Genomic DNA, 25,688 nt, shown 5'->3' on the forward strand with positions numbered 1-25,688 from the left:
GAGAGGCAGGGAGGTTAAGTAAATGAGAAGTGTGGTGCTTGGCACACTGGAAACAGGCAGAGACTGGAGTCATACATTATGTTTGAATCCTAGTCTGCCTTTCATTCGCTCCTTGAGCTTGTACAAGTTATGTCATCTTTCTGACCCTGTTTCCTAAGAGTAGGCTCTGGAGACAAATTGCCTAGATCCAAATCCAGGGTCTACCACTTACTGGCTGTGTGGATGAGCTATTTAACCTTGCCGTGCCTCAGTTTCCTCATCTGTAAAAAGAAGTATAATAACAGTATCAACTCCATAAATTGTTGCTAGCACTCAATGATTTAATACATATAAAGCACTTAGCACACGCACAGAGTAAGAACTCAATACCGTCTAGTTTCTACTATTGCTGCTGCCTCCACTACTATTACTATTACTACTACTACTATTACTACTGTTACTGTGAAACAAGTATAGTAATGCCACTTACAGGGTTATAAAAGGAATGGAAGAGAATGTATGTGAAAGCACTTGGACCAATGCCTTGCACATAAGAGACAATAAATGTTTGTTCAATTTGAAATAAATAGGAGGGGAAGATAGGGCTACTCAAAAAGGTAGCAGAGCAAAGATGGCATGTTGGCAAAGCCATGCATGCCAGAGTGCTAAATATTCAGTATAGTAAGAAAGGCTAGAGTCATTCTGAGGATGCACATGCCCTCTCAATAGAGCTTTGCCTCACTGCAGCTGCCTCAGGATCTCAGCATTGCCTGGTAAGAACACATCAACTAGTCATGTCCTGCTCACATCACCTCCTGAAACATACCCACCCACTTTCTCCATTTGAACAGAACAGCTCTATAGAGTACTATCGACAAACAAAGCATGAGGCCTGTGCCCCATCACCAAGACCTGACATTCTCAGCTTCATTCTCTACACTGAAGTACTAGCAGAAATAAAGTCCAGAGCTGAGTTCTGCTGCCAGGCTTACCCCAACCTCTTATTTGTACACAGTACTTAAAAACACACAAAGCACTTGTACATATATTTTATCCTGTGCAGTAGGCAGGGATTACTAACTACATTACACAGATGAGGAAACTGTCTCAGCCAGGGAAATCAAATACCTGCAACGTTGTAAGGCACTGGTTCTCAACTGGAGGTGATTTTTGTCCCCCAGGGGACATCTGGCAGTGTCTGGAGACATTTCTGATAGTCATAATTTGGGGGCTGCTACTGGCATCTAGTGGGTAGAGGCCAGGGATGCTGCTAAACATCCCACAATACACGGTCCCCCACAACAAAGAATTATCTAGTCCAAACTGTCAATGGCGCCAAAGTTGAGAAACACTGTTATAGAGCAATAAAGGGGTAGAGACAGGACTAGAAGAGAGATACGATACTTTTTCCATTGTACCACACTGGAAGTTCTAAGGATACCTAGAAATAGACAGGGAGAAAGGCTCCTTATTTAAATACTGAAAGTATATATCTAAGGATCAAATAGAAAAGGCCTTGAGAGGAACAATTCTGCTGGGGAAGAGCATCTTCACAAAAGGCCCTGTGTTAACCAGGCCTGTGCCCCTTAACCCTGGTTTCTGCTCAATCTTTGGAGAATTCTTGTTTATTTAAGGGCTGATTACCTTGCAAATGAGATTAAGAAACAGGTAATAGAGGGAGAAACCAAGTGGGAGGAGGAAAAAAGATCTGTGTGCTAATAAGTGAGATAATCCTGGGAATACTAATGGGCTTGAAATTGTTTGTTTTTTCATACAGTACTAAGAAAGGCAGGTGATCAACCTCTCCAACACATAATAATAGTACTGCAGTCAACCCTATAATTGTAAAGTATTATCTCATAAAGAGATAACTTGCTCATTTTCTTTAAAATTATAAATTATACTTGTTAGAAAGCAATTTTACTTTCAAGCTACTCAACTTTCATTTACTAAATTAGTTATATTTCCTTAATATTTGTGTACCCAGAACTGGAATACAGTCACGCTTGTCTTTGAATGCAATGACAGCAGATGAATATGCGACATTAATAAGATTAATACTCAGTCTATTAGTAACCATGCTGGAAACTGCAGTTTAGCATTTTGCTTAAAATAGTCAACAAACACAAAAGATAAACAAAGTCTGCCTCTTAAACAAGAGTTACATACAGTGTGTCAAATATTGCTGGGTTTTTCAATCAAACCAAGAACTGAGGGAAGTGTTATTCCCAAGTGAGGAATTTTAGAACATTCTAGGCAAAGATACATACTGCATGCAAGTGATATGACACCTTAATTAGATTCAACCAGCAGACTGTATTACACTGTGACTCGGAACAATAGTTCTGAGCCAAGATTACAATAAATTTCAAAATCTATAATGTGTGAAATTAAATTCCATAATAATGCATAAAAGTCCTAATCTGAATCAATTTTCAACTTGCAAATACACGAAAAACTAAAAAAAAATGAAATTCAGAGTAGGAGAAACAAAGAATATACAGTATTAGTAAATAATATTAATTAGGAAGGCTAAATCTCTATTGAACAAGAATTAGACATTTTCTACCATACTCACTGTACCAAAGAAATATTTGATTTACCAAAAATATCAAAACTTGGATTTAATATCTACTATTAGGATGTAACAATTTTATATTATCTTGGGATAAGTCCCCTCCCCCAAAGGATTCATCCAGGATCCACTAGTGTACTCAAATAAATAAATAAAAGTAGAGAACACTGAAGTTTGTATGTTGGTACACTCATCTCGTATTGGTGAAACAGTACATTAATAATTATGAGCATCAGGAATTCCCTGGAGGTCCAGTGGTTAGGACTCAGCACTTTCACTGCCATGGGCCCAGGTCTGATCCCTGGTTGGGGACCTAAGATCCCACAAGCCAAGCAGCGCGGCCCCCCCCAAAAAATATATACATATATACTTACATATATTTATAATATATATTATATATTTTATATATATAATAATAATTAGGAGCATTAATTCCATGGCTGCCATATGAATGTGAACTCGCAGTAATAGCAAATGAAGGCAAATAAATAGCATAGGAGTTTGGGTCCAGATAGGTTAAAAAAAAAAAAAAGCAAGCTTAGAGTTAAGTCAGTAAATGAGGAACACCACAGATACAGTGTAGCTTAATTTCAATAAGGTATTAACAGTCACTTATTTTATCTTTGTGGATAAAACCACAAAATCTTGGTTAAGCGTATCTGATACAGGCTAAAAACCGAGAACACTTAGGGGTGGTCTAGATCTATTCAGTTGTGTTTTTTTAAAAATTTTTAAAAAATATCTATCTATCTATCTGTCTGTCTACCTATCTATCTTTGGCTGCACTGGGTCTTCGTTGCTGCATGTGGGCTTTCTCTAGTTGCAGCAAGCAGGTGCTACTCTTCGTTGCGGTGTGCGGGCTTCTCATTGCAGTGGCTTCTCTTGTTCCAGAGCACAGGCTCTAGGCGCATGGGCTTCAGTAGTTGTGGCACATGGGCTCAGGAGTTGTGGCTCGTGGGCTCTAGAGCGCAGGCTCAGTAGTTGTGGCACACAGGCTTTGTTGCTCTGCAGCATGTGGGATCTTCCCGGCCCAGGGCTCACCTGTGTTGCCTACATTGGCAGGCAGATGCTTAACCACTGCACCACCAGGGAAGACCTCTATTCAGTTTTTTAATCAACAACTTGGATTAGAGATATTTAAAAAATGTACAAAATGTCACAATCCTGGCAAGGACAGCTGATATTACATGAGATCAGAATCAAGATTCAAAATATCAACAGAGGAGAATACTAGGCTGAAACAAACAAGGAAAACTGAATGTGAATATATAGAAGTCAGAGAACTTATAGCTATTCAGAGATGGACTGGACCTTGGAAATAATTGACTACGGCAATGCTTTAACACTACTGATAAAGAAAATGAGGACAAGTTGCTCTACCAGCGGTGACACCTAAATTGAGTAGAAAAACTGATGCACCATACCTAATATGAATTAGGAGAACTGGTAAATATAGTCCTGGTAAATCTGAAAAGTTGGGATGTCTGGGAACATTCCCAAGTTAATGGACACAAAAAGAAGCTTGGGATGGGGATCACTTTCTGCTCTGGGAGTCTACGATTCTCTTGAGACTAGCAACTACAGAGATAAGAAACAATATCTCATGGTGGTATGAGAACGGGCTCTGAGCTTGACTAGCTGAGTTCAAATCCCAGCTATGCCACTTACTAGCTATAAGACCCTGAGTAAGTTATGTAAGGTCTCTGCCCCTTAGTTTCCTCATCCATAAGAGGGGGACAATAATAGCAACTATCTCACTCAGAGCAGAGTCTGGCAAATAAGAAAAACTCAGGAATGTTTAGTATTACTTTTGTAATAGAATAAGAATAAGCAACCATGTGCAAGGGTCACAAAAATTTGAAAAACACATACTTCAGAATGCTCTATCTCCCCGGAGGAAAACAAAAGGAACTGGGGGAGAAAAGCAAAAAATTTCAACAACAAAAAAAGACTGATGTAGATGCTCTAGGCAGAGGAGACTTCAGCACAACCCAAATAAGCATAGAACTCTACTTCTGTATATCTAGAGATAGAGACTCAGACCTGGCCTGCTGAAGGCACCTCCCCCACTTTCCACATCAGCTTTAGAGATTCAAGACTCACACAAAACTTTATTATTCTACTTTTTAAAAAATTATTACTAGCAAACCAAATTCAACAGCATATTAAAAGATTTATACACCATGACCAAGTAGGATTTATTCTGAAATGCAAGTTTGGCTCAACATACACAAATCAATATATGTGATAGACCACATTTACAGAATGAAGGTGAAAACCATGATCATGTCAGTGAATGCAGAAAAAACATTTGACAAAATTCAATACCCCTTCATGATAAAAATACTCAACAAACTAGGAATAGGAGGAAACTACCTCAACATAGTAAAAGCTGTATATGAAAAATCCATAGCTAACATCATACTCAGTGGTGGAAGACTGAAGCTTTTTCTAAGATCAAGAACAAGACAAGAGGGCTCCCCTGGTGGCGCAGTGGTTGGAAGTCCGCCTGCCGATGCAGGGGACACAGGTTCGTGCCCTGGTCCGGGAGGATCCCACATGCCGCGAAGTGGCTGGGCCCGTGAGCCATGGCCGCTGAACCTGCGCGTCCGGAGCCTGTGCTCCGCAATGGGAGAGGCCACAGCAGTAAGAGGCCCACGTACCGCAAAAAAAAAAAAAAAAAAAAAAAGATATTAACCAAACTTTCCTTGCATTTAGCACTCTAGAAAGGAGTAAATTAAGCTCCAACACAGACTCTTAACTATTCACACATATATAGAATTGTACATTATGCTACTTACTCAAGAGTGAGGTTTGGGAGGAATGATTTCTTGACAGAACAGCTAGTACTTTACAATATGATAAAACAAAGATATGTCCCCACCCACCGAACACCCCCTCCCTGCCTACCTACCCTTCTGTTTAACTTGCCCCTAATGCCTGGGTATGACTTGAAAGAACTGAATGCATGCCTTCCTGCCAAGTATTCTTCTTACATGTGGATTACATCATTTTAACATCACAAATCAAGAATTATAGCCCTGTATAATCATTGCTATAAAGGAGATATAATTATTCTACAATCAAAGTTTATAGTTAGTAAATCCACACCTCATTTTGTTTTACTAGGTATATATCCACAGGGTATATGGAAGGTAGACTGCTCAAAGTCAGACATCTTTATTGAGACTTTTGCATGATCAAGGCAAGTATTCAAAAATCCTTACAGATTATGAGATCTCACTTCCCAGTTCCCTGACCACCAGGGAACTCCCCATTACAGTCATCCTTTACAGTATAATGGTTTACTGCAATTCCCAAATACTCATCACCAAGAAATCAAGTATCCTTGGAAGACTCAATGTTCACAGAAGGATGTCAATTCCTGCACCAGTTATACTGACATTTGCTTTTGCTCTTATTCAGCTCAGCCATAACTTCAGTAAATTTCCAGGGAGAATAATCCCTAATTTACTGATATTCAATAACTTGGCTGAGAGGGGTTATATTAATTGAGAGACCATCTAAAGAATATGTAGAGTTGACCACTCATTATTCTTGATTGGGGGTCTTCAAAGGCATGTAAGAAGACACACTAGGGCATGGAAAGAATATATTAGGACTTTCATTTCTATCTAAAAAATAAGACAAAAATTAAACTTTATTAAAACTTAGTATATGGATTGGCAATGGCACCCTCACTAGTCCCTACATAAACTACAGAATGAAGTCATTCTTCCTTGACTGTGACAGTGACACATGACAGGTGACAGTGGCTCTACCTTGCACCACTCTGTGCCTATTGTGAACTACTGTGCCCAGTTAAATGGATTTACAGATCATAGTATCTTGTTTAACTAAACTAAATCTTCACAAAATAGCCAACTGGTTTTAAAAGATTCTTGCAAAGAAACCACAGATTAAACGTTGTTTGTTTGATACAAGCGCAAGCAAACAACAATAACAGAGCTGACACCTTTACTCTTAGTGTGAGGCCATCAGCCAAAACACAAGGTTAAAAAAAGACCTAGGGGCTTCCCTGGTGGCACAGTGGTTAAGAATCCGCCTACCAGTGCAGGGGACACAGGTTCGAGCCCTGGTCCGGAAAGATCCCACATGCCGTGGAGCAACTAAGCCCGTGCTCCACAACTACTGAGCCTGCGAGCCACACCTACTGAGCCTGTGTGCCACAGCTACTGAAGCCTGTGTGCCGAGAGCCCATGCTCCGCAACAAGAGAAGCCACTGCAACTAGAGAAAGCCCGCGCACAGCAACAAAGACCCAACACAGCCAAAAATAAATAAATAAATTTATTTAAAAAAAAAAGACCCAATAAGATCTAACAAGTGGTCTTGAAACCTGAAATTATCAAGACTATTTGAAATACACTTATGCACATTACTGCTAACAGTGAACCTCAAATCCAAGTACATATGGCTACATTGTCATCACAATTATAAGATTTTTTAAAACAAGGATCCAGAATATGAAAACAAATCTCTACAATTTTTTTAGTGATGTTTAAAGGCAAGAAACAACAGCAAAGCAAATTCCAAGTGAATCAAATATTTAAACGTAAAAAAAAATAAAATAAAAATGCTAGAAGGAAACATGGGAATTTTAAAAATAATCTATGTAGGAAATCCTTTCCAAATATGACAATGAAAGACTGATAAATTTGACCAAAAAAAATAAAACAATTCCTGCATAGCCAAAAAAAAATCTTAAACATAGAAAAAGGTGACATACTATATTGATGGGATTATGGAGAAATAGGCATTTTCATGCTACTGCTGGTAGTTGTATAAATTGATAGAACTTTGCTGGGAAGCAATTTGGCAATATCTAATAAAATTACTAATTTACATACCCTTTGACCCAGACCTCTTCCAGGAATTTTCTTACAGATATATTCACAATGTACAAAATGACCACTTAGAAACTACTTAAATACCAATTAACCTAGGACTGGTTAAATAAATTAAGGTACATATATACACTGCAATTCTGTGAAGTGAATCTATGAAAAGGTTCTGAGCTCGGTATGAAATGGTGTGATTTCCAAGGCACACTGTTAGGAGAAGAAGACAAGATACAGAACAGTGTTCGTGGTATGCTACCATTTGTATGAAAAATCTGGGAAGGGGGTAGCATAGAGAGATAAAATATAAGATTCCTTATATATTATAAACTAATCTGAAAAAAAAATACATAAAAATCTGATATACACTTTGTCACTGGGTAAATAAACAAACTTATGCCAAGAAATTTGAAAAATTCGACAAAATAGACATATTCTTTATGTTCAAAACTGATCTCCTTATCATCCCTGCCCTACCAGGAGTCTTCCCCATCTCAGTTGATGGCAGCTCCAACTTTCCAGTTGCTCAGGTTACTCCCCTCATCCCATCCATCAGCAAATTATGTTAGCTATACCTTCAAAACACAACAGATTAGTCTAAACATATATCCTGACTATGTGGTGGCTACATGAATCTATATGTGTGTTAAAATTCGTAGACCTGTTACACACGAAAAATTATTTTACTCTATGTTAATTTTAAAATACATTTTTTTAAAAAAGACACCCAGAGGGACTTCCCTGGTGGTCCAGTGGTTAAGACTCCGTGCTTCTACTGCAAGGGGCAAGGGTTTGATCCCTGGTTGGGGAACTAAGATCCCACATGTCACGTAGCACAGCCAAAAAAAAAAAGCAGATACCCAGAATCCAACCACTTCTCACTACCTCAATGACCACCATCTCTTATCTGAAAATTGCTACAATATACAATATCCTCCTCACCAGTCTCCATGGTTCTCCTCTTGGCTCCTTGTAGCCTATTTCCTTCCACACAGTAGCCACTGTGGTCCTGATAAAATCTAAACCAGACCATGTCTCTCTTCTGCTCAAAACCCTCTAGTGGGGGCTTTTCCCTGGTGGCGCAGTAGTTAAGAATCCACCTGCCAGTGCAGGGGACATGCGTTCGAGCCCTGGTCCGGGAAGATCCCACATGCCACAGAGCAACTAAGCCCGTGCACCAGCTACTGAGCCTGCACTCTAGAGCCCGCGAGCCACAACTCCTGAAGCCCAGGTGCCACAACTACTGAAGCCTGCGCACCTAGAGCCCATGCTCCACAGCAAAAGAAGCCACTGCAATGAGAAGCCCGTGCACTGCAATGAAGAGTAGCCCCCGCTTGCCGCAACCAGAGAAAGCCCGCGCACAGCAACAAAAGACCCAATGAAGCCAAAAATAAATAAATTAAATAAATAAATTTATTTAAAAAAAAAAACCTCTAGTGGCTCCCCATTTCATTTGGAGAAAAAGCCAAAATCCTTATAACAGCTACGGAGCCCAAGGCAGTTGGAGCTCCTGTCCCCTGAGACTTCATTTCCTACGGCTCTCCTCATTTACTCCACTCCAGTGGCACTAGTCCTCTGCCCTCCCTTGACTACACCAGGCATGCTTCTACCTACTAGCCTTTGCTCTGCTTCCTCTGCCTGAAACATTCTCTCCCTTGATAGCCTCTTGACTAATACTCTCACCTCCTTCAAGTCTTGCACAAATCTCACCTCTGACCACCTTATTTAATATTTAATAATGCAACCAGCCCTTCTCTTCCCTCCACACCCCTCCCCATCTGTTCTCCTGATTCCTCTTTACCCTGCCCAATTTTTTCTTTTTTCTAAAGCAAGTATCATCTTTTAATATAATTAATTTATTATGCTTATTATCTTTTTCTACCACCACCACTATTTTTTCCCTACCACTACAATATAAACTCCATGAGGGCAGGGACCTTCCATCTGTTTTATTCACTGATATATCCCAAGCATCTAGAAAAGTGCCTGGCACAGATTAGGTGTTCAGTAACTAGACTGAACTTAAGACTTAAGATTTAAGAATTTCATCCTAAGATGAGTAAGCAGTGAGGGCACTGAGATAATGGGAGGCCAGTTCACCTAGGATAACACCTACAGCCCACAGGGTGAACTCTGGCTTGTAGTACTTGAGTGAAACAGGAAAGAAGCCACTGGAGAGCTTCCAATAAAGGGATGTGACCTGACTTACTATTTTTAAATCTTCCCATAAAGAAGTCACTGGTGGAGATGGACTTTCAAGCACATTCCATAACACCCCAAAATTCCAACCTTATACTGCCCCCCCACACACACAAGAAAAGAAACAGTAAAAGGAAGAATACTCCCAATCAACTTTATGTAGCTAGTAAAATCTTGAAACCAACAACAAACAAAATAGTTCTAGAAAGGAAAACTACATATTAATCTCTGAACAAATTTTAAGTCCTGAACAAAATACTGGCAAACCAAATTTAGAAACATATGTCAATAATAATAGCTAGGACTTCCCGGGTGGTCCAGCGGTTAAGACTCCACCCTCCTAATGCAGGGGGCCTGGGTTCGATCCCTGGTCAGGGAACTAGATCCCACATGCCGCAACTAAAAGAGCCCACATGCTGCAAGTAAAGATCCTGCATGCCGCAAAGAAGATCCTGCACGCTGCAAAGAAGATTTCGCATGCGGCAACAAAGATCCTGCGTGCCGCAGCTAAGACCCAGTGCAGCCAAATAAATAAATAAATATTTTTTTAAAAAAAGATTGTTGGGCCTTTCATTAAAAATAATAATAGCTAACATTTATTGAGCACTACGATAAATGAACTAACTCATTTAATCCTAACAACACTACATTATGACTACTATCACCCATTTTACAGATGAAGAAGCTGACACACATTATGACTACCACCCATTTTACAGATGAAGAAGCTGACACACAGAGAAGCTAAGTAATTTGCCAAAGTCCACAGATAGAAAGTAGAGATCCTGGATTTTAAAAATACCAATGAGATTCTGATTTAACTGCTCCAGGAGTTGGACCCTATATTTTTTAAAGCACCCCAAGAGATGCTGGTATGCTGCCGGGGTTGTGAACCACTGCGCTAAGTCCATCAGCTAAGGCTTCCCCCGCCCTGAGAGAGATTACCTGGACATAGCCAGGGCAAGAGATGTTTTAGTGAGGATTTAAATATGAAACAAGAAGCAGAGAGGAGAAAACATGATTGGTAAGATCCTTTCCAACAAGGAAATTCTATGATCATGTGTCCCCACACCGTCTTTCTAGAATTCTAGAAGGTATAAGATTTCATGCTATAACACCAAACAGATCCAATTCTACTTCATCTTTGGAGAACCTTGTCGGTCAGTTTATTCTCTGGCATGCAGTACCCCCAGCAGAAAAAGAATATGGTAAAACATACTAGTAGCTTGTAATACTAAAGTTATTTTCAGACCAAAAAACAGAGCTCTACTTTATAGAAAGAGCAGCAAAAAGAGGGAATAACTCAAGAGGTCAACCTAATGTTTTTAGAAAGTGTAACTGGAAAATTGTTACTGAGCTGCCCAAAGACCAAGCCTCCTTCCCACTCCACAACTGTTAACTAAAGCTGAAACTACAAAGCAATCCTAACACTACCCTCCCTGTATCCTGTTGTTGACATGGGGAATGTGGCTCTGTGAGGTCAGGAACTGCTGTCACAGGCAGGAAGCAGAGCCAAGGCAACAACTGCTACCCTGCAAAGTTTAGGGGAGGGTTTGTGAGAAGAGATGGGAGGAAATACGGGCTGTCTTGGCTACCCCAGCAGGCTCCAGGAGGTTGGCCTCCAGCCCACTGCCCCATCCATCTCCCCCCACCAAGGAGAAGCACAAGCACTCACGGTTCCCCAAAACAGTGGCAACAGCTACTGCTAACATGACTTCTCTTTGATCCTGTAGAATCAGAGCTCCTCAGCCTTCAAGAAATTGGAACTACTGCAATTCCATCACTTCCCAAAACTACTCTTGCAGTTTTGGCACTGATTTTAAAGCTTTTTCCAGGGTGGGATACAGGAAAAACTATTAAGTCAAATAAATAAAATAACTGCAGATTGAACTCAGTGCCCTCAGACTTGGTTGTTCAGTAGGGTAGGCAAAGAGCCAACTGGTTCTACCACTTTCAATTCTGTGTGCTACTTTCCAGAAATGAGAGCTGATGTAGGTAGTCTCCCTACCTAAAGGGTGTTAGAGACCTAATGGTCCAGCCACATAAAACTTCTGACCATTTCTTCCCACGTTTCTCCCATCTTACGCCTTGGCTGATACTGCCTACCAGGTATGCTCTCTCCCACAACCCTTTCTGAAGTGCTTCTAACCTTCTTTTAAAGCCCAGCTCAAACCTCACTTACTATAAGATGTTCTCCTAAATCCCACACCCACTCCTGTATTAACTTCATTTAAGATCTGTTATAAAATGGCACCCCTCACCCTTTCCCCTTTTTAGATAGCCTTGTATCTGTCTCCAACAAGAAATCTGGCAGACAATGATGAAGTTTCATAGATCTTTGTTCACGTCTTTCAGTATCTCATACAAAGAAGACCTTTAGGAAATATTTGTTAAACAGAACGGAATTCAAGCCACATTCAGAGAAGTTGCTCTGCTGGTCTGACTTTGGTTTGCTATGGACACAATATGGTGCTCTTCCTCTTTACATGTCTTCTTTTGTTAGCTTGCTTTGAATATTAACTCTTTAAAAAGAATTTTACTATTTTCCTTCCTATATATGATTTTTGAGTTTTTTTAATTGAATATAGTTTACATAACATAAAATTCACCCTTTTAAAGTGTACAGTTCAGTGGTTCTTAGTATATTCACAAAGTTGTGTAATTTTTACCACTATTTAATTCCAGAATGTTTTCATCAACCCAAAAAAAACCCTGCACCCGTTAGCAGTCACTCCCCACTGCCACTCCACCCCTCCCCCGCCAGCCCCATAACCACAAATCTACTTTCTATCTCTGATATATATGACTTTAACAAAGCTTACAGTACTCTTAACTGTGCTTTTATTATACCTTAAAGCCAAATTTTACCTTCAAAAAGAAACAGTTTCTCTTATTTTAACATAACTATAAACAAAAATGTGATTTAACACAGCAACTTACTAAGGCATCATTTCAGGAGACAAAACAAAAACTCTTACCAGAAAAATCAGCTTACATGTCTACTTTCCCATTTGTTTTTGTTTTGTTAAGCTTCTTACTGAAGTATAATGTTCATATAGAAAAGTACACCTATCATAAGGTATACTTTGATAAGTTTTCAAAAACTGAGTACAAGTATAACCATCATCCAGATCAAAAACCAAACAGAAGCCCCACCATGTCTCTTTCAGTCACTAACCACCTCCAAGAGTAACCACTATCCTGACTTCTAGCAGCATACATTACTTCTGCTTATTCTTGTACTTTTATAAATAGAAGCATATAGTTTGCAACATAGAAAACTTCTACAATGAAATTCTGTGCCTTGTAATACTCACCATAATCTTCTTGTACAAAGCCATGACATTATCATCATCGAATGGTAGAAAGCCACACATAAGGACATATAGGAGTATGCCCATGCTCCAAACATCTGCCTGAGAAGGAGAAAAAAATAATAATTAAAAAAAAATTAGAACGCATTTCAAAATGGCACTACATGGAATCTTCACAGAGCTGGAAAAGAGCTCAGAAATCATCCAATTCAACCTGCTCCTTGTACAGTCTGAAGCCCAGAAAGGAAGGCTTGTCCAAAGTCACCCAGTCAATGGCAGGCCACCCAGGTAGGTCTCTTGACCAGTGACCAGTTCAGTTCAGAGTGACTAGTTCAGTGCACTCCCCTCTAATGCTCAATAGAAAATCACTTCTAGTTGGCTTGGATGGATTCGGCATGATAAGGAAGAAGATGAGATTAAGTCTCTGATTCTTTTTTAAATTTATTTAGGCTGCAGTGGGTCTTAGTTGCAGAATGCAGGATCTTTGCTGTGGCATGGGGGATCTTTTCTTTTTCGTTTTTTTTTTTTTCAATTGCGGCATGCATGTGGGATCTAGTTCCCCGACCAGGGATCGAACCTGGGCCCCCTGCACTGGGAGTGCAGAGTCTTACCCACTGGACAACAGGGAAGTCCCTAGGTCTCTGATTCTGAAAGACAAAACTATAGTACTACTCAGGGTTTATTACATATGAGGATTATGTAAACATGCATGAGGATGTCAAAACAAGTCTTAAAATTTACTGCTGATAATCTGCAAATGTAACTAAGCTATACTGTAAAGTCCTCTCTATGTAGAGACACCTTAAGAAAATTCAACAATTGATTTTTCAAGGATCGAGAATAGAAATTAGCCTGCCAGCACAAATAGGCCTACAAATCTCAAAAGCCCAGAAAGGATACAGTAGAAACTAACACGATATTGTAAAGCAACTACACTCCAATAAAATTTTTTTTAAAGGGAGGGGAGGGGGCAAGAAAAAAAAGTCCCAGAAAGGAGCTTAGCCTTTACCTTAGGAAAATTTTAAGAGGTAAAAGGGCAGCATGTAGCATGTTTAAAGAAAAAAAAAGGTGGGGGGAAAGGACAGAGGGGAGAAATAGAGTTAAAATAACTTCAGCAGCATCACACATCTAGGTAGTACCTATACTAAATAACACAAATTTCACACCTAGTCCTGCCTACCAAATCGCATCAAATTATTAGGACTCAACTAGGAAGCCCCGAGTGAACAATTTACTTTCAAGCAAACACCAGATTTTTCTTCCAAGTTGCAGGAGGTCAGAAATTAACCATTTATGCCTGAAAGATATCAAATGCTTCATCTATAAATTGAGTCTTGACGGCATGGCACTCCTGACCAGGGTGTTATAGTCAAGGTAAAGAGACTACACAGGGAAGAGTAGGCTAACATGGCCTCATCAAATGCCATAAGAAGAGGTCAAAAGAGAGATTACATCTGAGGTTAAAGGAAAAGATGAAGAAAATAGTAGTAACATCCCCACAGAAATCTACAAAAGTCTGCTAGAGAGAAAAAAAAGCAGAAAAAGTATTCTTCAGTTAACGCATCAAAGCACCTTCACTTCACTGTTTTGAAATGGATATGAGAATAAATGAATCAACTAAAACCATAAACCAAAGAAAATACAAGTAAATCTATAAGCTACCAACTGCCAAATAAGAAAAAAATAACTGGGGGGAAGAGGGGTTTGAAACCACTTCCTCTGAGAAATTACAAAATGAATTAGAGATGTTTACCATAGAACATTCCTTAAAGCATGATCTGGACCATGAGCAACAGAATAACCAAAAATACTTTTTTTAGAATGAAGATTGCTAAAGCCCCACCTCAGAAAACAAAACCAAAAACTCTAAACATGCACAGCCCTGAGCTCTGCATATTTTAACAAGTGCCCCCAGACAATTCCTTGGTATACTGTCCTTAAGAAACTGTCCTAGAAGGATAGAAAGTTGAACTAAAATGGATAAGAAAACAAGATCCTATAGGAAAATCTTGATGCATTCAAACCAGCAGGGCCTCATCACCAGACCTCTAGGAATCTTGTGAGCATCAGGCATATGATTACCACTCCTTCTGGGAGACTGAATGGAACAGTGAAAAGAGTAGAGGTGTGCAGTAAGGCCTCACTCAGTTCAAATCTTGACCCATAGTTGCCAGCTGTGACCCTGCAAAGGCACTTAATTTCTGAGCCTCAATTTCTTCATCTTCTTATGAAACAGAGTAACAGTATTCGCTCCAAAGGATTTTTGTGAAAGAATCTATCATGTGGAACCCTTGTGCACTGTTATGGGAATGTAAAATGTTGCTGCCACTACAGAAATGAGTATGGCAGTTGCTCAAAATATTAAAAATAGAATTACCATATGATCTAGCAATTCCACATTTGGGTGTATATCCAAAAGAATTGAAAGCAAGGTCTCAAAGAGATATTTGTTTCTATCAGCATTATTCACAATAACCAAAAGGTGGAAGAAATCCCAGTGTCTACCCATGGATGAATGGAAAAATAAAATGTGATATATACATGCAATGTATGTTATTCAAGCTTAAAAAGGAACGAAATTCTGATACATGCTACACAACATGGATGAAGCTTGAAGATATTACACTATGTGAAATAAAGCAGTCACACACACACAAAAATATTGTATGATTCCACTATACAAGGTACCTAGAATAGTCAAACTCATAGAGACAGAAAGTAAAAGGGGGCTTCCCTGGTGGCACAGTGGTTAAGAATACGCCTGCCAATGCTGGGGACACAGGTTCGAGGCCTGGTCTGGGAAGATCCCGCATGCCGCGGAGCAACTAAGCCCGTGAGCCACAACTACTGAGCCTGTGCTCTAGAGCCCGTGAGCCACAACTACTGAGCCCGTGTGCCACAACTACTGAAGCCCGTGCGCTAGAGCTCGTGCTCCGCAACAAGAGAAGCCACTGCAATGAGAAGCCCATGCACTGCAACGAAGAGTAGCCCCCACTCAACGCAACTAGAGAAGGCCTGCTTGAAGCAACAAAGACCCAACGCAACCAAAAATAAGTAAATAAATAGATTCTTTAAAAAAAAAAATTCAAATTGAGGGACATTTTACAAAATAACTGGCTTCCTCAAAGATTTCAAGGTCATGAAGATAAAGAAAGCCTAAGGAACTCTTTCAGATTAAAGAAGACCAAAGAAACACAACAATGCGATGCATGATCCTGAATGGAATCCTGGACTAGAGGGAAAATATAGCTATAAAGGACCTTACTGGTACAATTAACACCATCTGAATATGAACTGTGGATTAAATAATTGTATCAGGGACTTCCCTGGTGGTCCAGTGGTTAAGAATCCACCTTCCAATGCAGGGGGCGCGAGTTCGATCCTTCGTTGGGGAACTAAGATCCCACATGCCACAGGGCAACTAAGCCCAAGCGCTCTAGAGTCCGTGCGCCACAACTACTGAACCCGCCTACCCTGGAGCCCGCGCACTGCAACGAAGAGCCCACGCACCGCAACCAAGACCCAATGCAGCCAAATAAATAAATATTTAATAAATTGTATCAATGTTAAATTATCTGATTTCAATAACTAAAGTGTGGTTATAAAAGAGAGAGTCCTTCCTTTAGGAAATATATACATGGTATTTAATGATAAAGGGGTATGATGTCTCCAACTTACTCTCAGTTGGTTCAAAAAATAATACACATACAGACAAACATAGAGAATGATAAAACAAATAGGGAAAAATGTAAACAATTATGAATTTGGCTAAATATATACACAAGTTCCTCATTCCACATTTGTGACTATTCTGTAAGTTTGAGATTATATCCAAATAAAAGGTCACCAAAAACAAGTTAGTCCCCATCTTCTCATGTTACAAATTAAGTAAACCGGCATATCTCAAAGTTTCTCCCACATAACACCAGTTCCAAAAGATGCTCCACGTAAAAAGTGGATTCTGTAGGTGCATAAAATTGAGACTAGCTGCCGTCTGTGATGTTCTACTCTCAAAGGACACTGTACAGGGCTTCCCTGGTGGCGCAGTGGTTGAGAGTCCCCCTGCTGATGCAGGGGACACGGGTTCGTGCCCCGGTCCGGGAAGATCTCACATGCCATGGAACAGCGGGGCCCATGAGCCATGGCTGCTGAGCCTGCGCGTCCGGAGCCTGTGCTCCGCAATGGCAGAGGCCACACCAGTGAGAGGCCCGCGTACCGCAAAAAAAAAAAAAAAAAAAAGACACTGTACAGGAACATATTAAGATTTGGAGATGTCCTTAACTAAAGAAAACTGTTCAACCTAGCATTTCCAGATCTTCTGACAACTAAACCTTTTTAATTTTATGATACTAATATCAGCAAAACCAGTACTCCAGAGAGTGGAAGGGGCTGACTAGCTCGCTGTAGCCAGTGGTTAAGCAGGCAATGCCCAGGCCTTCTGAGCCTGGGCCTCTTACACGGGACTGCTGGCCTTGAATAGTTGGCTGTGAACAAAGTACACGTTTTCTCTGTGCTAACCAGCATCTCTGAAAACTGCGCCTATAATCCTGGCCTCATGTTCTACCTGGCTGGACTAATCAGTCTAAAACTATGGCACAGTTAAACACAAAAGCAACCACAACAAGCAACCACAACAACCAGAAATATATCCTTGTTTCAGAAGTATACTGTGTATTATTATATTTACTGCAAGTTGTTCATTTCACTTATTACTTTACATATCTCACTCTCTGAATACACAGCTCTTTGATTAACAAGTTTATTTCTTACCTCATTTCACCCTCAACATACAATGCCTGACTTACTACAGGTCACCAATAAATGTATATTGGTTATATATTGAATTAATCAGTGAATAATTACCTCTGATCCCAGATATGATTTGCCTTGTATTAACTCAGGTGCTGCATAAGCAAGACTCCCACAGCATGTCTGCAGGTGATAGTCCTTGTTACCCTGCCAATAAGATAAAAATGAAACACTTATTAACTACAGCCCTTAAGAAAATTAAAACCCTGATAAACATTCTTCAGCACAAGCAGAGAGATGCTAGATGAAGAATTACCCCAAATAATAAAAATAAAAGACTTCTGCTGCCAACTCAATACTCTGCCTATGTGCATGCACGCACATGTGGCTTCCTCTTCCCCGATTTCCAATACCACGACAACCCGACACAAAAAAAATCCTTCTCCCCTTAGCTCAGTCAAGCCAGGTTCGTACTTCCTAGGCATCCATTAGCATAATAATCAGCTTAGCATACATCCAAGCACCCATGTCTTCCCACTCCCAAGTACTCAAGGAAAAAGGGTTATTTCTCTATGGGACCCTATCTCCAATATCAAATCTTTACAAATACAGAAGAGTTTCTTTTCCCCTAGAGGGAAGAGAGCAAATGCTACACAGAATAGTGCCTTGGGAGTCTGCTTTCTAGACTCGGTTATAACACAAATCACGACCTGAGCTTCCAGATTGTTCAAATGAGGAATCTGCTCAACCTCCTCTGGTCTCCCATAGAAATATGGAGACATAATGAAAATGATACCACTGCCCAACAGTTATACAGAGTTCCACAAATGGCAGATGACTTGTGAAATTGTGAGATTTCATTTACAACTGCTACACACACCCAGAAGTAAGCTCCTCAGCTTAGGAAAGCTGAGGCCACCCTCTCCCAGCCAACCCCTGCTTTTTGAGATGGTGTCTGTGTGGGTTGAATCTGTGGCAGCCATAAATAAAGGCTAAGGGAGTCTGTCACACACATTCTCCACTGCCTCCTGTGATGAACATGACTTAAAACCAGCATATCTGCTCAAAGTATGCTTTATCTTTATTGCCTGCTGATCAGAAAAAATGCCTTCTAGCATTTGGTTCCCAGACACGAGACTCGACTGACAATCTCTGAAGAGCCAAGGGAAGGAGAGGAAAATCAGAAAGAATCAGACATTCAGCCAAAGGAGCAAAATCTGCCTCCCTTTGCATGCAGCTAATTCTGATTGGGGCAGGAAATAATCATGGGACTCCAAAGGGCTGAGACAGGTCTGAAATTTCAACATCCTTAATGAGGGTAGACAGCTCATTTTAGAGACTGTGAATACCATCATTAGAGAACTCGGGAGGAAGCTTCCTACAGCAGCCACACAGGAGAAGTTCAAAGTCACCTCAAAGAGAAGGTATGCTGGAGAACACCAGTACCTAACTATGGAGTGCAAATTAAAGAAATATATCACGGTATAAATTTTAAAGTGCATATGGACTTTTTCCTTCTTCTATTAGAAGGAAAGGGGATTGTCTCTCAAAATGTAACTAACTGCTAGTTATATAACCATTTGGATAATAAAGAACAGATTTGCACTAAATTCCCAAAACTCATATCTAAATCAACAAAGGCATCATCTAGTGGCAACACACTCTAACTGCAAGAACACGGTCAATTCAGCGTTCACACCGTGACGGCCTCCTGTCACCTAGGTGCTGTAAATTCTCTCACAGCATACCCATGGGGTCTTCAGCAGGACCAACCCTGGACCTAGAGCAGTGGTTTTCAACCTTGGTTGTATATTAAAATCATCTAGAGAACTTATAAAAACCATGAAATTGAACATTCTTCTCAATGGACGCAACCAGGCTCAATAAAGACTAGGTGTAAGTCAGTGTAAGATAACATACTAAGAAGAACACTGACAAAGGAAATAAATGCATTTTTATCTCTGCACTTACCTTGGGTTTTGCACAGAGACCAAAGTCGATCAGCTTTAATTTATGATCTTCATCAAACAACAAATTTTCCTGAAAAAACAAAGATATTTTCATAACTATATACTGTCTTCCTTATATCACATCCCACCTCTAGCTATTTCTAAAATCACTTTAAGGTTGTTTATATTAAACAGCGTGGGTACAAGAATGAAAATCATTAAAAAAGAATGAAATGACAAGAACATAAGGGAAGAGAAGATGAATGTTGATAACTATCCTGCTTCCCCTCAAGACACATTAGCATAAACCATTTTCTCTTTGGTGCTCTGAGGTTCAACTACAAGCAAACACAATGTGTGCCAAAAGCAAGTTTGAACAAAAAGAGCAAGTCTGAACTCAAATCAAAGTGTTGGATATAAACAGAGGGAATGGATAGAAACAGGGAAAAGGATAGAAACTGCCATATCTTGTTAGACCAATTCTAGGTCCCTAACCCTAGTACCAAATAACATTAAAATCCATGTTCACCATCATGCATATCAGTCAGAGCCTACAGACTTAAGAGTATCAAATTTTTATTCTGTCCTTGAAAAGTTGAGTCTGTTCATTCCACTGAACTGTTCCTTTCTGAAGCATAATGGAATGAAAATTAAAGGAAGATGGTGTCAGGAAGAGAGTATTGAGAGGAAAATACTCAATGACAATATTCTCAAAGAAAATACTACAACTCTTCTTTCCTAGAAATAAAACCCTGAGGTTCATATTCTGCAGCTGACTACAAAGATATTTATAATGTCACACATGATTGACAGAGAAAAAGAATGCCAATAATAAGTCTAACCAGAAGAGCCTACCAGGAGTCAAAAGTCAAGGAGGAAAAAGAAGTGATACATTAGGAATAGAACAACAACAACAACAAAAAGCAAAGCCCAGACAAATTCTAAACAGAAAGAACATTTGGAAACCTAGTAATGACAGGTAAATGATGTTGAACTCTCAGGTGACCATCTGTGAAGCAGTCACTTACTGGTTTGAGGTCCCTGTGAGCAAAGCCTTGGCTGTGCACGTAAGCAACTGCAGACACTATCTGACGGAAGACAACTCGGGTCTCCTCCTCCGACAGGCGATCCTGGGAAATTATGTAGTCAAACAGCTCTCCTCCAGGGCAATACTTAAAGAGCAATAGTCACATAAATATTGTTACTACTTACAGAAATCACTTCAGAGGAATTTAAAATAAAAAATTATACCTAACTCAGAGATATTATTAATTCAATTTACAAGCAAGGGAACAAACTAAGTAAGGCACATTCAAAAATATACTCTCAGTATTCCAAGAAAGAGAACAACAGCTTTTGGTCTCGAGCAGTTTTATTACCAGTAAGTAGAAGTAGAACCAACTACCACTGTGATTTTAAGTTCATTCAGGGTTTTTATATTTTTATAGCAAAGTATTAATACCCATTCTAATCTTAATGCACTCACATTTAGTGTAGTTACTTGAAACAAACAAAAACCCAGCAGCAATTATTGCTTCTCCATTCGGAAGATCAGTGATTTTTAGTCTATACCAGAAAGAACCAATTATACACAAGTTCCTCAGAGGCTACAAAAGAACGGGTACCAGAGCACAAAGCTCTATCTAGGTTTTCCATCCCTTCTTCACCAGAGCAGCTCCACTATTCTGTAAATGGGGGTTTCCATTTAAGATTTCATTTCATTTTAGCAATATCAATTAAAATTACAGATGGAGATAGCCTATGACCTCATACGTTCACATTTAGGAACTGTTCCTATAGATACACTCTCACATCAAAAAACAATGCACGTTTAAGATCATTCACTGCAGCAGCATAGCTTGTAACAGCAAAAGACTGGAAACAACACGAATGTACTCACACTACATAAAATGGCATTCCATGCAGCCATAAAAAGAAGGAAGAAAAAAAAAAGAGGAAACTCTTTATAAGCTGATATGAAACAATCTCCAATATTAAGTGAAAAAAGCAAGGTGTAAAAGAGAATATACTGATATAATGACTTGCAAAAAGCATTATGCTGAATAAAAGAAGCCAAATACAAAAGAATACACACTGTATGATCCTATTTTTATCAAGCTCTAGAATAGGTAAAACTAATCTCTGGTGATAAAAATCAGGTCAGTGGTTGTTGAGAAGGGCACTGGGATGGTGGGGTAACAGGGATTAACTTCAAGGGTCAGGAGAAAACTTTCTAGTGTAGTGGAAATGTTTTACCCCCTGAGTGGGGTGGGAAATACATGGGTATGTACCTTTTTCAAAAACTATGTACCTAATGTGTTCATTTTCTTGTATATAAATTATACTTAGTCAATTTTTTAAATGCTATCCAATAAGATTTACATAAAGAAAACAGCCTACTTTGTATTTTCAGATAAAGAAATACAAAATAGAGTAAAACAGAAACATCAAAAATCTCTATGAATATGCATTGATGGTCTCCAAGCTAACATGTTAAATAGGGGGGAAAAAAGGTACAGAATAATATTATAGTATGTGACCATTTGTATGACAGAAACCAGTAAGCTACACATAAATATATGTGAAAACACATATATATATATATATATATATATATAAAATATACATAGGTATTTCTAAGTACACGGAAAATACATAGGAAACCAAAAAAGTAAGTGATTAACATAAGGGAAAGGAAACAGGATGACTGGAACAGAGGAGAGAGAGAATTTTACTTTTCAATATATACTCTCTCGTATCTTTTTTTTTTTTAATATTTATTTTTTTAATTTATTTTCTTTCTTTTTTTTTTTTTTTGGCTGTGTCTTAGTTGTGGCACGCAGCATCTTCCTCAACGCATGCGGGATCTTTCATTGCGGCGCAGGCCTCTCTCTAGTTGTGGCGTGCAGGTTTTCTCTCTCTAGTTGTGGACCACAGGCTCCAGAGCACAGGGCCTCTGTAGTTCGCGGAACGCACGCTCTCTAGTTGAGGCACATGGGCTCAGTAGTTGTGGCACGCAGGCTTAGTTGCCCCACAGCATGTGGGATCTTAGTTCCCCAACCAGGGATCAAACCTGCATCTCCTGCATTGGAAGGCAGACTCTCCACCACTGGACCACCAGGGAAGTCCCCTCTCTTGTATCCTTTAAATTTTGTCCCAGGTTCATGGATTTTGGGTTTTTTTGAAGTATTTAATTTGGACAAAAGGATCAACTTTTAAAAAGGCTTTAAATTCACCACTGTAAACCATGTGGGTGGATCTACAGTGTAATAAAGAGAAAATGGCCCTATGTCCAAAACTTTCAGCATTATGAATTTTAAAATGTGCTTTTAAAACAGAGTTAATCTGTCAAAATGATGTGCAGTTACAAATTATTTGGCTGAGACTAAGGAAAATGAAACGAAATGAATGATACATGTTCTAAAGACTTTACATTTCAAGCCAAAAGGGGCAGGTTAAAACCTGAAAGAGTTTGGTTCAAATAACACATACATTAAAGTCTACCTATAGGCTGCGGGTTGAACTGTGTCATTCCAAAAAGATATGTTCAAGTCCTAACACCTGGTACCAGTGAATGTGACCTTATATGTCAATAAGGTCTTTATAGATGTAATCAAGTTAGAATGAGGTCATACTGGATTAGGGTGGAACCTAATCCAATTGTTTGTATCCTTGTATGAAGAGATAAATTTGGACACAGACACAGACACACAGGTAAGACAACACCATTTGAAGACAGAGGCAGAGATGGTGCATCTATAAGCCGAGGAATGCCAAGGATTGCCAGCAACCATCTGAAACTAGGAAAGAGGCATAGAACAGATGATTCAGAAGGAAGCAACCATGTACACACCTTGATTTCAGACTTCTAACCTCCAGAACTATGAGACAGTAAGTTCCTATTTTAAACCACATTTGTGGCAGCCCTAGGCTAATACATCATATAACACTGAAATGAATCCTTCCCTCTAGGAACAAATTCTAACATATTCTGTCCACTAAATTACACCATCCCATTAGGAGGGTATCAGAAAGGATACATTTACAATGTATCTCCAATTTATTATATATGCCTACTTGATCTAAATTGTTACAGAACTCAAACAGGTAAGCCATTTAACATTTAATCTTTCATCAAAAAGAGTCATGTACCAAAATGTTCATTGCAGCTCTATTTACAATAGCCCGGAGATGGAAACAACCTAAGTGCCCATCATCGGATGAATGGATAAAGAAGATGTGGCACATATATACAATGGAATATTACTCAGCCATAAAAAGAAACGAAATTGAGCTATTTGTAATGAGGTGGATACACCTAGAGTCTGTCATACAGAGTGAAGTAAGTCAGAAAGAAAAAGACAAATACCGTATGCTAACACATATATATGGAATTTAAGAAAAAAAAAATGTCATGAAGAACCTAGGGGTAAGACAGGAATAAAGACACAGACCTACTGGAGAACGGACTTGAGGATATGGGGAGGGGAAAGGGTGAGCTGTGACAGGGCGAGAGAGAGTCATGGACATATACACACTAACAAACGTAAGGTAGATAGCTAGTGGGAAGCAGCCGCATGGCACAGGGATATCGGCTCGGTGCTTTGTGACCACCCGGAGGGGTGGGATAGGGAGGGTGGGAGGGAGGGAGACGCAAGAGGGAAGAGATATGGGAACATATGTATATGTATAACTGATTCACTTTGTTATAAAGCAGAAACTAACACACCATTGTAAAGCAATTATACCCCAATAAAGATGTTTAAAAAAAAAATTTAATCTTTCAGGTGAAATGTACTTTTCCCATAACTATTGATAAAATGAGTGAGAATGGTCTGAATGTTTGTGTCCCTCCAAAAATTCATGTGTTGAAATCCTAACCCCCAAAGATGGTGGCATTAGAAAGTGGGGCCTTTGGGAGGTGATTAAGACATGAGGGCAGAGCCCTCATGAATGAAATTAGTGCTCTTCTAAAAGAGGCTCCAGAGAGATCCCTAGCCCTTTCTATCATATAAGGACACAGCAATAAGGTACCAGTTATGAACCAAGAAGAGCGCCCTCACCCGACCATGATGGTGCCTTGATCTTGGAATTCCCAGCCTCCAGAATTGTAAGAAATGATTCTGTTGTTCAGAAGCTTCCCAGTCTGTGATATCTTGTTACAGCAGCCCAAACAGACTAAGACAATGACCAAATAACTTTAGGTCTCTGGAACATACTACTGACCTCGAGAACCATGAATATTTTGTTGGCTGTCTCTATCACATGGTAGAGTTGACATATATGCTGATGTCTCAAGTTCTTCAAGGCATCAATTTCTGTTTTGACCCGGGGCAAATCACTCTGTGACAAAACATTTCATTAAATGAGCAATAAACCTATTTGGGAAGTGCTCCAAGCATCAATATCACCAACTTTAATACTAAGTAGCAAAAGCAATCAACAGCCTCAAAACAATTTGTTCAACAATATAGAAATAAAAAACAAAACTTATTTGTGTGTACATTTTAAAAAGGCCTTGAGGGTTTTATGAAAGACAAGCTCAGTGTGGGGCAATAGTAAAACATCTAGAAAAATTAAAATAATCTCAGACTCCCTTTAGAAGGTTAGCATTCCAAACAAGGAAAATGACAGAAACACTACTCAGTGTACATGCCTTGGCTACCACTTCGGTCCCAGCAATGTCCATTAAGAAGCATGCTGAGCTAAAAATTGGTGAATGTACATTAAAGGTATTCACTGTCTCAGTCTTCCAACTTTTCAAGGAGCTTGAAATTTTTCAAAATAAGAAGTTGGGGGACTTCCTGGTGGTCCAGTGGGTAAGATTCCATGCTCCCAATGCTGAGGGCCTGAGTTCGATCCCTGGTTGGGGAACTAGATCCCACATGCATGCTGTAACTAAGAAATCCACATGCAGCAACTAAAGAGCCTGTGTGCTGCAACTGAGACCTGGCACAGCCTAAATAAATAATAAATATTTTTTTAAAAAAAAAAAAGAAGTTGGTTGGGGAGGAGGGCAAACCAAGTTGAAAAACTTTCAAAGTCCATATTAAAGATAGAAAT

General features: G+C 39.5%; 1 protein-coding gene across 6 annotated transcripts in view; it reads right to left on the minus strand.

Moving 5' to 3' along the window:
• Window positions 1-25,688, minus strand: part of MELK (maternal embryonic leucine zipper kinase) — a 78,567-nt gene that overhangs the window by 41,494 nt on the left and 11,385 nt on the right. For all 6 annotated transcript variants that reach the window (XM_060013389.1, XM_060013386.1, XM_060013387.1 and 3 more), the window contains 5 exons: window positions 24,852-24,968; window positions 20,654-20,797; window positions 19,648-19,716; window positions 17,791-17,883; window positions 12,931-13,029 (listed from right to left, as the gene is read on the minus strand). In XM_060013389.1, the coding sequence (XP_059869372.1) occupies window positions 12,931-13,029; window positions 17,791-17,883; window positions 19,648-19,716; window positions 20,654-20,797; window positions 24,852-24,968 (522 nt within the window). The remainder of the gene's footprint in view (window positions 1-12,930; window positions 13,030-17,790; window positions 17,884-19,647; window positions 19,717-20,653; window positions 20,798-24,851; window positions 24,969-25,688) is intronic.

This window comes from Delphinus delphis, chromosome 6 (genome assembly GCF_949987515.2).
Source record: "Delphinus delphis chromosome 6, mDelDel1.2, whole genome shotgun sequence".
In the NCBI taxonomy this organism is placed as follows: Eukaryota; Metazoa; Chordata; class Mammalia; order Artiodactyla; family Delphinidae; genus Delphinus; species Delphinus delphis.